Source organism: Cygnus atratus, chromosome 17 (assembly GCF_013377495.2).
Source record: "Cygnus atratus isolate AKBS03 ecotype Queensland, Australia chromosome 17, CAtr_DNAZoo_HiC_assembly, whole genome shotgun sequence".
Taxonomy (NCBI): Eukaryota; Metazoa; Chordata; class Aves; order Anseriformes; family Anatidae; genus Cygnus; species Cygnus atratus.
In genome coordinates, this window is record NC_066378.1 from 270001 (window position 1) to 283324 (window position 13324).

The 13324-nt window shown below is 48.6% G+C and overlaps 1 protein-coding gene across 2 annotated transcripts in view; it reads left to right on the forward strand.

Moving 5' to 3' along the window:
* AIFM3 (apoptosis inducing factor mitochondria associated 3) overlaps positions 1 to 13324 on the forward strand; it is a 40948-nt gene that overhangs the window by 2151 nt on the left and 25473 nt on the right. For both annotated transcript variants that reach the window (XM_035569255.1, XM_035569256.1), the window contains exons 2-5: positions 5589 to 5802; positions 10358 to 10467; positions 12375 to 12484; positions 12993 to 13037. In XM_035569255.1, coding sequence (XP_035425148.1) covers positions 5589 to 5802; positions 10358 to 10467; positions 12375 to 12484; positions 12993 to 13037 — 479 coding nt within the window. The remainder of the gene's footprint in view (positions 1 to 5588; positions 5803 to 10357; positions 10468 to 12374; positions 12485 to 12992; positions 13038 to 13324) is intronic.

Below are 13324 nucleotides of genomic sequence, written 5' to 3' on the forward strand. Positions count from 1 at the left end.
AACTATCAGAGCTAGCTTCTGGACTTTACTATTTCTAAAAATCCACCTATCCCCTGTACAAATGAGGAGCAGGCCATGCAAGTACAAAGTAGCGCTGTTTTCTCTATTAGTACTGCTTCAACATGAAGGAAATATTTCAGGTACAGCCTGAAGTCAATAAAATTTAACTTATTTAGAGACTTTTGAGAGGTCTATATGAGGTCCTTATCTGCTCCATCTTCTTATACCTGAGAGAGACCCTCAGTTTCCCCAAACAGTCTCAGCGTTTCTTAAGATAACCTTGATAACACATTTCTGTATTCCAGGAAGACCTTTTGATGGGCAGATAACCAGTGCAGGATTGGAGTCCTGCAGGCAGTAAATAACTGTGCTGGCTGCACCCAGCCCCAAAGTCTGTCTGCTGCTGCAGAGCCCGACCAATCCTGATATAAATATCAGTGTTTAATTAAGAACTTATGTTCAAGTAGCAATGTAATCTCCTGTTATTTCTAGTGCTGCAGTCCCATGACTCCAGATACTGTTCTGAAGCCTAGCCCTCAGTCTCCGCATATATATATATATATATTTATTTTTTAATTATTATTATGTTTGTCACATCTCTCACTGCCCAGGTCCTGGGTTTTGGGAGCTTGGTAACTTCTGTAGAGAAAGGGTAGAACCAGACACATTTCACCTCATGATTTTCTCATTAACTCTACGATTTTTTGAGTCTCCTTCAGGCCACAAAGAGGGCAGGGCAGTGTCAAGGTCCCCAACATGTCCCACCAGCATGTCCTCACTCCCTGCTGGCTTCAGAAAGCTAAACCCCACAACAGCAAGCTGGGCTTTCAGCCTCTGCCCACTTGTACTGTGCTGATGTTCCATCACCTACTGCTCTCAATGCTTCTCTGTTTTCCACCGGTAGCTCTCTGAGCTGTTAAGACTTTACAGTAGGAGACTTGTTGGATTTTTACAGTAAGCTATTCCCTGCCCTCCAGTGCTTGCTTGCCATGGACCTGCACCACTGCACCTGCATCCCCTGGCACAACGTCAGGACATTTGCTCATGTCCTATCACTTGTTACTTGAGAAAAGAGACCAACACCCTCCTCACTGCAACCTCCTTTCACATAGTTATCAAGTGATAAGGTCTCCCCTCGGCGTCCTTTTCTCTAGACTAACCAGCCCCGGTTCCCTCAGCCGCTCCTCATAACTCTTGTTTTCTAGTCCCTTCACCAGCTTTGTTGCTCTTCTCTGCACATGCTTGAGCAACTCAATATCCTTCTAGTGAGTTTATAGTCTTTACAAGTGTTTGTACTTTTAAGTAATTCCATGATTCTGGGGACCTGACTCAGGATTTTTTCAATACTAATAGCTGGCAGTGCTGAGTGTGGATATGCAATATTAGTACCTGCTAATGCTTTCATCTGATATTTTTTTTTTGTATATTCTCATAAAATTCTTACAGCCCTAGCCTCTTGCCATTGTCCTTCAGATATATATGCATATTGATGTAAATGTACACAAACATACATACACATGCATATTATATGCATATACTTTTATATGTGTATGATGTTGGTCACACAGGCTGAGAAAGCATGTCTTTGGCAGGCACGCATGTATGTACATGGAGGACAGCAGTTGCTCCACCCTGGACAATGAAGCTGTCCCTTCGCTCCTGCCAGCCGTGGCTGGGGCAGTGCTGCTTGGGGATGCTGGTACTCTTGGCTGGTCCATGACTTCCAGCTACCACACAGATCTATAGCACATGTTGAAAACTTTTCTGAACAGTTTGCTTTAAGTTCAGGAGCCTCTTCCAGCAGTTTTAGAAAAAGCCTGTCAAAGGGATGGAGTGTGTTGAACTCAGCCACAGCATGTCAAATGGGATTTTAGGGTTGAACTTGTTTTTATAACTATTTCGTTTATATGTAATTTTCCTTGATGGCAATAGAGGCAATTTGCTGGATCAGCTCAGGTGCCACCAAGCTCTGGATTCCTGGAGGGATCCTCCCTCAGGAATGCAGGTCTCTGGCCAGAGGGACATCTCACACAGGGCTGGGGCTGCGCTGGGGGGATGATGATGATGAGGAGGAGGAGGAGGCTGGGGCAAGGAAGCACTGGGCAGGGCCATGTGGGCAGGAGGCATGGGTGAGCATGTGTACATGTAGATGGGGGCTGAGGTGGACAAAGGGTTGGGGAGAGGAAAGAGGGAACCAGCCTGTATGGAGACAAGGGACCTGAAATAGTGGGGATAAGACCTTGTGCTTCATTTTCCTTTCCTTGGGTGGTGTACCAGTCCCTGCTCAATGAGAGCTGAGCAGCGCTGAGAATGCTGCAGTGTAGTGGTGCCAGAGAGCTGCTGCTTTCTGCTGGTATTTTTCTGACAGGGAAACAACCAAAAGGCTCAGATTTAAATTTCCATCTTCATTAATGCAAGTTCATGGATTGCCAGGTGCTCCGTGTGCTCACATGATCCAAACATAGTTTGGAAAACTAAATTTTGCCAGACAGTTGCTAGGAGGGTTGTCATGAGAGAATTCAGCAACATCAGCATCGCTAAAGGCATCATCCTGCACAGGGGGCTGCAGCAGCGTGGTGATGCCCGGCTGTGGGTCCAGCAACCCTGGGTGGGTTGGGGGCAGACACCAGTCCAGGGCACTTTGTTTTCATGCACACCAAAAATACATCATTTTGATGCTTGATTTTTAGCAACCCCAGTATCGCCTGTTACAGAGCTGTTAGTCACAAGAAACTGTGGCTGCATTAGCTCCTGCTGAATTACTGATCAACCTCATAATTGTATGAAGTGATTCTCATGTTTCTTTGACTGAAAGTATTTTACAGGATATGACATAAACAGATGTATATTACATTGCCTAGCTCTGTCCTGGAAAATTCGTGCCTGCTTTTCCAAATGCTATAGGACAGCCATGCTTAAAAAAGCAGTCTCTTTGCTGGGTGCCTACTGGAGTGGAGCTGTGTCACTGCACTGCCCCTAGAGAGAACCAGGAAGACATGGGCTTATCACAGCGTTTTTTTATTTCAATGCATAGAGCTGGACCTATTTGTGTGCAGTAACTCCTGCAGATGGCAGATACAGTGATGCAGCAGAAGTTCACATTTTCTGTCTTTCCATCAGTTCAGAGCAGGCACACAGAACTTCACTTTTCTGGCTCTGTCCCTCAGAGCCACAGTTGAACCTGGCCCATGGTGATGATGGTGAGGGGTTGGGCGCTTCAACACAAAGCAGCTTCACTGCCTGCCTTGCTGTGCTGCCAGGGATGGATGCAGGGACTGCCTCATCCAGTCTCATCATGCACATGTCATATTGTCAAGTGAAAGCTGGTTGTAGGGCACAATGCAGTGTTAGGTGCTGATGTGGAAAAGCACAGATAGTGGCTGCTCACAGGCCTCTTGGAACAACCTACTGCTTCCAGTGTTCCAGAAGGGGAAAAGTGTGGTTGTCCTAAATAGTAGACAGCTGCAGAGTTCTGTGTGGCCATGCCAAGGCGGGCGAGGGGCAGCCTCTGTGCTCTGACTTCAGCAGGATGACTGAAGTGTCTCCTTTGAGATCATCTCTTGGTGATTTCCTTTGCTTCTCTCAGCTCTGGCACCTTCCCTGCTGAGAAAAATAATTGTTCTCCATAATTTGTCTGGTATCTACTCATTTGTTGAAAGATTGTCAATGTGGTAACCTCCATGCCAGCCTTTTCCCCATCTCTGCTTCTGGATTGAGAGAAAACATGCAAAATGTGCTGACATCTCCACTCATCTCAGCTGGACTGTATGCTCAGCTCTGTTAAGCAGGAAACAGTGGGGCTTTGCCAGAGATCAGGGAGCAGCATGTCCTTGATTTCATAGCTCTCAGTACCTTCATTTCCTACCTGCCAAGACCTTTCTCCCTGCCCTTTCCATGCTCAGGTGCTTGCTGTCCTCTGTGGCTCCCTGGCTAGGCTGGAGCAAACTGACCGATCCCTGCTCCTTGCTGGGCTGGTGCCATATGTGGTGGGAGCAGTTTCCCACCACACTACACTGGGACACATTATTCCCCTGGTTTTGCCTGTCCTTAACCTGTTTCAGTTGTGAGCTTTAATTTTTATCTTCTGTACAACTCTTCCTTTTCATGACATTTACAAGACTGGGAAAGCTAAATGCTCGCCCATCTGCTTGGGATGCCTCTTTGGTCTCTGGCAATTATGCCCAGCTCACTATAAAATCCCCTGGTGTTTATTATAAATATTAATGGCTTTAGTTTCATGAGGTGCCTATGAGATAAAGTGATATTTTATGCCTGTTTGACAGCTATGGACCTGAAATATATATTTTTAAAGTCAAAGCTGTCATCTGGCATGATTGATTTGAGAAGAGAACACAGTTCCTTGAAGGCCCTGGCATGTGCTGTGACTGTCCTCCTTCTCCTGTGGTGTTCAGTGGCACCCCAGTGATGCTCAGAGACCCTAACTAGTCATCCCCAAGGAAAGGCTGGATGACTAGTACCATCAATGACCAATGAAATTCTTCCCACTTTCTGTCGCTCACAAGTTGGAGTGTCTAGGAACAAGCTGATGTGGGAGCACCTCTCCTGGCAACTCCTAGCGCCACTGCGTGGGTACAAGGGGTTCCCATTGTGGGGAGCAGCTTTCTTGGCTCCCAGGCAGAGGACTTCTGTGTGGGTGTGATCTTCACGAAGGTGTCAGGAGGGCCCCTGTGCCCCCGTGCCTCTGCATGGGTTGGGGGCGCAGGTTGGAGCTGGGACATTGCCACTGTCCAGCTGGTGGTAGGCTGCTGCCACCAGAGCACGGGGCCAGGCATGAGTGGATCACACTGGCAGGTGCAGGGCTCAGACACAGACATTCAGCCGAAGGGTTGAGACTAGAAGAGTGCTTGTCCAGCTCCCACTTGGGCACAGATCCTCATGCTTTGCCAGAATGTAAAGTCTGAAATCAGTGAAATCACTGAGAATCTCTTCCAGAAAGCTGTCACTTGACCTTACATGGCCAGAGATGCTTTTATAGTCAAACTTGCTCAGTAGTATAAACTTAAGTAAACCAGACAATTCTTGGTTTTCCCCTTTAATGCTGAAGATTCACTCTACATTGAAAACCTCTTACAGAAATAACGTTGAGCACTTTTAATACTAGTTCCTTATTAATTGGTCTCCATCTAATGAACCAGCTTTATACACCATTCAGTGTTGGCTTTCGCTTCCAGTTAATGTTATCTACGAACAATCAAAAGATTTTTTTGAAGTCTATTTGAGACCTAGAGTTGTTGGTATGCTCACGCTTAACTTCCTGAAGCTATTTTCCATTAAACAGGACAGGAACTGTGATAGATGGATTGTTTTGCACCAATGACTAATGCCTGCTTGCAGGAATATTTACTTTATGAATGCAAAGGTGCACAGTTGAGAAAGAGCAGTGGAATAATGGACTCAAGTAATCAAGCCAAGTTTGATATCAAATATTTTTTCCCAAGCAAGCTAACAGAAAACGTCAGTTCTGATGACATCTGTCAGCCCCTTTTGAAGTCCAAGGAAGGAGGGAGAGGCATCATGGCAGCAAAACCTCTGGCTTTGTTTTAATGAAGATTTGTTTGTTCCTGCAGTTGAAGTGAAAATTGAGGTGGTGATACCCGAGAAGGAGAGAAGCAAAGAGGAGATGTCACCCAATGGGAAAGCCAGCCCATTGATTTACAAAGTCAATGGGACTGCCCGGCATTATCATCTCGAGGAACATCCCATTGCCAGCAATCCTTACCACAACCCAAAGGATGTGGTGGAAGCATCTGTGTGCCATGTGAAGGACCTGGAGAATGGACAGTAAGTGCCTAAAGTCTTTATAGGTAACTTGAAAAATCTTGGGAGACCTCATAATCCAAGCTAAACCCTCTGCCTGGTTCTTTAGTTTCTGGAGATGATGATTTAACTTGTTAAAATGATTTTTTGCTTTCATATCTTGAATAAAATAACATCACAGGCAAGTAGCAACAACTGCTTTTAACCTGAATTATTGCTGTTTCCTTCAAAGTGTGCAGTCCTCCCTGGGACCCATTTAGACAGACCTGATGTTCTGTAACAGAACTTCTCATCAGATTCTGTTCAGCTTGTGTTAGACAACCTTGGCAATTATAAGTTTACAAATTTATTATTGATTTATTATTTAAATTTACAAATAATTTACAAAATAAATTTAGTGTTCTAGCCTTAGTACTTTTATGAAGCAGCATGAATAGTGCATATGTGGGATGGATGGGGTCGATCATGTGCTCCACCATTTCTGCAGTGCCTTATTTCTCCAGTTGAACTCATTTCTTTCAACTTGTTCATTCACCAAAAATGCGATTTTCCAAAGTTTTCGCTAATGGCAACACACTTCAGCTGTGTACAATTTCACCCTGATTTAAGAGTTTTCTGAACTCTGAAAAGTGCCCGTCCCAGTCACTGTGCTTTACAGGCACATTTTTCTTACCTGGGATAGATGGGCCTTTTCTGCAGCGTGTTCCGTTAATATGACAGAATCCAAGCAGGCTGAACTGTGTGAAAAATAATGTAATTTGACTCCAGTGAGCAGCTGGGTGATGTTGGATGTGTTGGATGCAGTTGGAATCTGGGAGTATTTGCTTTAATTTGCTATTGCACGTAATGATACTATAGGATAATATGTGATGATGATCTAGAATAATCCATTTAATGCAAGCTACTTCATGCTAAACTTATGGGGCATCATGAGCTATAAATTCTTGTTAACAAAGTTCAGCCAGGAATAAACTGTGCTTTTCATCTCTGGGAATTTATGTATTAAGCCATTCTACAAAGGGATGCAGTGGACTCTCTGCTGGATTAAAACTTCGTGTGAGGTTTGGCCGACTCTGCAATTTCTGCTGCTGCTCAGAGGAAGGATGGAGGTCTGTCAGGACCTGGAGGTGAATGGCCTCTGGTGAGAGACTAGGGTGAGGCATCAGTAAAGACACACTGGGTGTAAGGAAGGCACAGTGGGTGTAAGGCTGCTTTGGGCAAGTGATGGACAGAGGCAAGGCAGGGGGAGTAGGACCTCGGGAGAGGACAGGCAGGTACTGGAATTGCCTTGTGGCTGGAGCAAAGCCAAAAAGAGACACAGTCCTGGGGAATATTTGTTGCACAGGGGTGATCCTGAGAGTGAATCTGCCCTACTGAATTTCCAGAGTCAAGAGGGAGCAGATGTAGCCTGATGGCTGCTGTAGTCATTGCAGCCAAGGAAATGCCAGGTGCTCATGGAGGCAGCTTCTGCTAACTTTATGTGTGGGGTGTTCCTAAATGAGTTTGCTGTGTTTTGGTGCCCCAGTGCAAGAAGCATATTGAAAAACTAGGGCTTAGGTAAGTATATTGCCTGGAAAGCATGCAGTATAGCAGAGAAAATGAGTGGAAGAGCCTGGTTTACTCTGTAGGTCACAGAGGGGTGAGTGGTTTGGCTGCAGCATGCAAGGACATATATGGCTGTAGCAGAAAGCTCCTTGGTCAAACAGGCAACAGCTAAAGCAAGAGCTAGAAGCTGTAATCAGTCAGGAAACCGGCTCACACTTCAACTGTGTGTGCATTTAACTACTGAAACAAGTTACCAAGTACTGCAGCAGACTTCCCATCAGTGGGCATTTTAAATTCAGAATGACTCTTTTTCTAATAGAGTTAGTTTTTAACTTTCTGGCACCAGGATGGTCTCAGCAGAACTAGTGAAGGATTCTGGTGCATGAGCTCTGCTGCTGCCTTGCCCAGACATTCTCCCAGCTGGCTGACAGGCCCCAGGGTGGGGAGCACACAGTTGGCTGTGTCTTTAGTTCAGGGGGCTGCACCCAGAAAGCAGCCCCCAACCACCTGCGCCTCCTCTGCCATGTCCTTTGTGGGCCAGAGCCAAGCTTCCGCTGGTGCTGCTCAGGTTAGAAGGGGAGTTGGGCAAGAGGACAAATTTACCACTGGGGAAACAGCTCAATGGGGAGCAGTGCAGTGCCAGTCGCTCTCTTGCTCACTTTGGACTAAGTGCGTGATTGAGAGCTTGCAGGTGGCTGTGTGTTGCCTTCAAGATGCCAGGTCTTGTTTTTCCCTCTGTCAGATCACACAGTTCCTTAGGTAAGTTGTAAACTCACTTATCTTATCTTATCTTATCTTCCTGTGTAGTTTTGGTTGTCATTTAACAAGAACCACAGGTTTTATCTGAAGCACTGCACAGCTGAGGAATGCAGCAGGACTTGTATTGCTCTATTCCCATTGTGCTGACTGAAGGACAGCCAAGTGCCAAGTGTCCTGCATGGGGAGGGAGCAGAGCTGCCTTGCTTGGGAGTGCGTCTGCCAGCTTACAGGGCAGAATGGCTCCCAGGGCAAGCATGATGAGCTCTGCTGCTTTTGACTGAGGTAGCAAAGAAAGTCAGCATCTGCTGCTACTCTAGTGGGACCGTTCGTGCAGGTGAAGCGTGCATGTGCCTGAGGACTTGTCCAAGGTAGGTCTGCAGGTGTTTCAGGCATGCTTGTGGACTGAGCACTGGTCTCACACCCCTCTTCACCAGGAGAAGTGTGTCTGCAGCCTGGGTGCTGGTTAGTGTGATGTTACCCAAACCGCAATGAGCGTGCAAAATGAGTCCCGTTCGTCTGAGACCTGGGGGTGTGTTGTGCATACGCAGCATTCATGGCTCGCACATGGCCAGTTTTCCTGAGCACAGGGGGTTTGCTGTGTGCACACCAGTGATACATACCGTACACCTAATGCAGCCTAAATGTGCCAGGCTTGCTGCTGAGGTGGTCTGCTTAGTGCAATGGGAACAGCTAGGATTTCTGGATAAACGTCAAGTTCTGAAGATCAGCTTTCTGGCTTGGGGAGAGGAAACATCCCAGGAAAAGCAGGTCTACACTAGCTTTGTGCCCAGCTCTCTGCAAGGGTCAGGCTCACTCCTTGCCTCTCTGCATAGGCACCTCGCAGAGGGCTCTGGATTGCATGGGGTATACTAGGGCTGTGAGGTGGAAACACTCTGCAGCTCTCTCTACAATTACCTACCTGAAAGGAGGTTGCAGTGAGAAGGGTGCTGGTCTCTTGGGTGACTAGAGAGAGGATGTGAGGCAGTGGCCTCAAGTTGCACCAGGCAAGGTTTAGATTGAACATTAGGAAGAATTTTTTCATGGAGAGGGTCATCAAGCATTGGACTAGGCTGCTTAGGGAAATGGTGGAGTCTCCATCCCTGGAGGTATTTAAGAGATGTGTGGATGTGGTTTAGTGATGGAACTTGGTAGGTCAGGTTGATGGTTGGACTTGTGACCTTGAAGAACTTTTCCAACCTATATGATTTTCTAAACTTCAGCTTCCCAGCACTGATAGCATCATTAACCACATGTTCAGCAGGTGGGGATGCTGTGGTAGCTTTTTTTTGGTTTTGCAGAGAGGGTGCGTGATTGGCAAAAGTGTGCTTTTGGCTAGGGCGAGGGTGGCTGGGGCTGGAGCCTTATGTGGCTGGTGGGGGACCCATCATGAGACCATAAACTTTGCATACGGGATTCTTGCTGTGCTAATTACGCTTTTTCCAGGGTATCTCCACAAGCAACAGCTGTGCTTCAAAGAGCACCTGGCTGTCTCCTGGGGGATTGCCTGCACTTAGGTTGGCTCCCGTAAAAGTGTGAAGCTGAGTGCTGGGGCAGCAGGGAGACAAAACCCCACTGTGATGCAGAGTTGGGCCAACAGTCTGAGCAGGAGGGCAGGTTGCCATATGACTTGTGTTCTGCAAAAACAGCAGAAGAAAAGAGCAAGGGAGTCAGGTGTAGATGTCCTGGGGTTTCTATCAGAAAAATGTGACCCATATGACATGGCCAGGACCAGAGCCCAGCCCCTGATGCAGAGCACACAAAGGGTCACAGGTTCCTCTCCTGGGCACTGCCTCATTTCAGCCTCAGAGGTGTTGTGTTTTCTTTGGCTCTCAGTGAGCACCAGCCTGCAGGGACCTGCTGACTGCTCCCTGGCCAGGAGGGGAGTTGATGCCGCAGCAACACCAGGCTGGCTTTTTGCTTTCACTGCTTCTGACAAGCTTTAGTCTGACCCTTAAATGGCCTCCTGAGCTTGTGGGGAAGTCATTAGCCATGTCCCAACTGTGCAGAGATGCTCTGGGCCACCTCTGAGCACAGTGACAGACACAGAAGCTGCCACTTGGTGACCCAGCTTGGATCTGGTGTGGGCTGGCAGCAGGAGAGCCACCTCCAAGGCCAGCTTGGTGGCAGGGGTGGCAATACCTGTGAGCCACCCAGAGCCATTGGAGAGCAGTTTGGAGGAAGGAGGAGCTGGGCAGGGTGGAATGGGGCTGGAGTGCAGGGTGAAGGGTTTGGCACCAGCTGTTCTGCCACCTGCTTCTGTGCTCCTCCTCCTTAGGATGCGTGAGGTGGACCTGGGCTGCGGGAAGGCGCTGCTGATCAAGGAGAGCGGCGAGTTCTACGCCATGGGACACAAATGCCCTCACTATGGGGCCCCGCTGGTTAAAGGTCTGTCTGTATCACTTGCTGTGTGAATAAAAATGGGAAGCAAAGCGTTTGCAAAGGGCAGCCCCGAGGTCCTTCATGGGTGCTGCGGGGAGTATGGGGTAGTGCCATTCCCCTTACTCAACTTCATCCCAGCATCTTCTTGGTGAGTGAAATGTGTCTTCAGAAAGATGGCAGTGCAGAAGCCTCCAAGAGTACTCAGCCTTGGGTTTGGTTTGCTGGTGAACTCACTGACACAGACCTGGACACAGGCCTGAGGCTTACTTGGGTGACTTCAGAGAACAAAACTCATCTAGCATCATTACATGTTGTCTCTTCAGCTGGGGTCTGAACCTCTCTTGGACTATGTGAAACAGCCTCAGCTTACTGCATCCAAGCAGAGCCTAGTTTTATGGGGCTTTGTTCTGTTTATTGGTTCTTAGCCATTGAGCAGTTAAAAGATGTTTTAAAGGAAAAAAACAATCTTCCGCATTTTATGATTTTTCAGGCCACTCAGTCTTAAAAAACAAAAATCCACAACTCCCTATAAATCAAAATCGTGTTCATGAGGGAAGGATCTTTGGTCCGATGGAATTATTTCAGCAACAAAAGGACATGTCTCTGTTGGAAGTGTGGTGATGTATAGTGGTTTGCCCTCATGGTACCAGAAGCCTGAGTAAGGGCCCCTGGTAGTGCCATCTTGGCCGTGTGCCTTAACTGTGGGCACTTGGCTGAAGGTGTGGTGCTGGGGAAGATGGCAGAGTATCCTCACTTGCTGTCCTGGCACCAGCAGCCTTCAGTAGTGCTGGGTGCAGGCAGGCATGCTCTCGGCCTTGCTTGTCCCCCTCTGGTGTCAACAACCTGCTGAATAGGACAGAAGGTCCTCACACTGCTTCTGTCCCTGCAGCACATGGATGTGAAGCCCACCTGCCTGTCAGAGACCCATGGCAGGTCCCCAAGGCAGTGGCCTTGCACAGCAATCTCACTGGGGATGCAGGAGGGGTGGCCCCTGCATCCCTGCATCTAGTGGGTGACAAGACATGGCAGTGCAGCAAGCAAATACATCAACTCAGGATGAGTCCAGCACAGCTGAACTGTAGCAGTTCACTCTGCCACGAGCCAGTTCTTTCAGGCAGGGAAAGCCAAAGTCCAAGGTAGCAGACTCAGAGCAAATACTTATGAGGAGTGACCTCATTGCTTTGAACATGCCCCGTGCTTTTCCAGTGGCATGCATACTCCTTGATGTGTCAGCATCTGTTCTGACATAGGCTTGCTCTAAATATGTGATGCTCTGCTTGAGGCATTGCTTGCTTGTGGTGGTACTGGTCTTGTAGAGATGACCGCAGGACCCAGGAGACCACAGCCCCTGGCCCTGCTGGAGAGTGAGATTATCCTGTAGGCACAGCAGAGAGCTGGTGGAGCTGTGCATGGAGGCATTGGAAGGGCACTCTCAGTGAGGGCATCTGAGCTAGGATCCCACACCCAGGATCCCAGTTGGCACCTCACCGTCTAGCCCAAATCGTTGGACCAGTCCCATGCTCAAGCTGGAGAAGCCCACGTGAAGCAGCCAAGAGGCTGCTGACCATCCACATCCATGACAGCTGCCATGTGTCCTGTAGGAGAGATGACAGCTCTAGATAAAGCGAAGAGTGTCTCAGAGACATGTTCAGAGTCTGGGCAATGAAACTACTCTGTGTGGAGGTGTATAGCTCCTGCCACTGCAGCAGGCTCTGGACAGCAACCTCTGGCTTTCAGGAGGTCAGCCTCGCTCAGCAGCTGTGGTGAAACTGTGAAGAATTCTAGAATCCTAGGAGTGTATTGGCAGTGAGACCTGGCCTCTGCCACCTGTGCCCTGGCCAGGTGGCAGCAGCTTGACCACAGTGGGCTGTGGGCAGGGACATACTGATGTGGCTATGCTGTCTTTCATGCAGGGGTTTTGTCCAAAGGAAGAGTCCGCTGTCCCTGGCACGGAGCCTGCTTCAACATCAGCACTGGTGACATAGAGGACTTTCCTGGCTTGGACAGCTTGCCCAGGTTCCAGGTGAGACCTTTGTTCCTGCAGCAGAGGAAATGAATGTTAGCATGGCTTCTGCAGAGGTGTGGAGCAAATATTTCCCACGTACATGGTGGGATGGCCTGTGGAGAGCGTATCACCCAGCACTCCCTCCTCCCCGCATCTCCCCTTGTCATTCTGTCTGCACCCCCTGGAAGTCAGACACTCCTGGGAAGGTGAGGGTGGAGGTGCATGGTCTGGGAGGCTTCTTGTGCAGGAGAAAACAGCCCTCAACCTGGGAGAGAAGTCAGGTAAATACGGGCAGTTTCTGCACTGAACATCAGAGCATGGTTGGTGTTAGACAAGACACATCCTCCAGCCTTGAGCTGGGGAGGGCCTGGACAGGGCCTATGCAGCTCTCGCATGAGACTTGCAGTGCAGATGGGCTGGTGAGACCGCTGCGGTGTTCAGAAGTTGTTGCACAGATGGAGCAGGCACCTTTTTCACACCAGAGATGCTTGCTGTCCTGCAAACCACTGCTATTTGTCACCCTCAGGTGAAGATCGAAAAGGAGAAGGTGTACATCCGAGCGAGCAAGCAGGTGAGAGGCTGAGCCATTGTTGACACCCCAAAAACAAGGCCCATGGGGGAAGGCAGGGGAAGAAGTACCTGAGCAGAAGGATGTGTGAGCATTCAAAATGAGTAAACCAAAGGTCTACCTAGCCCAACCCTGTCTCGAGCAACAGCCTGAAGTCTGTCCCTGGGACATGAGTGGAGCCAGGCAGAGCTGTAGCGTCCCCTCTCACCCTCCTGCACTCCCATGACTGCTAGGCGCTGCTCCAGGGTGCCTGAACTGGATGTGGTGTCTCTGAGTTCAGGATGTCTTGC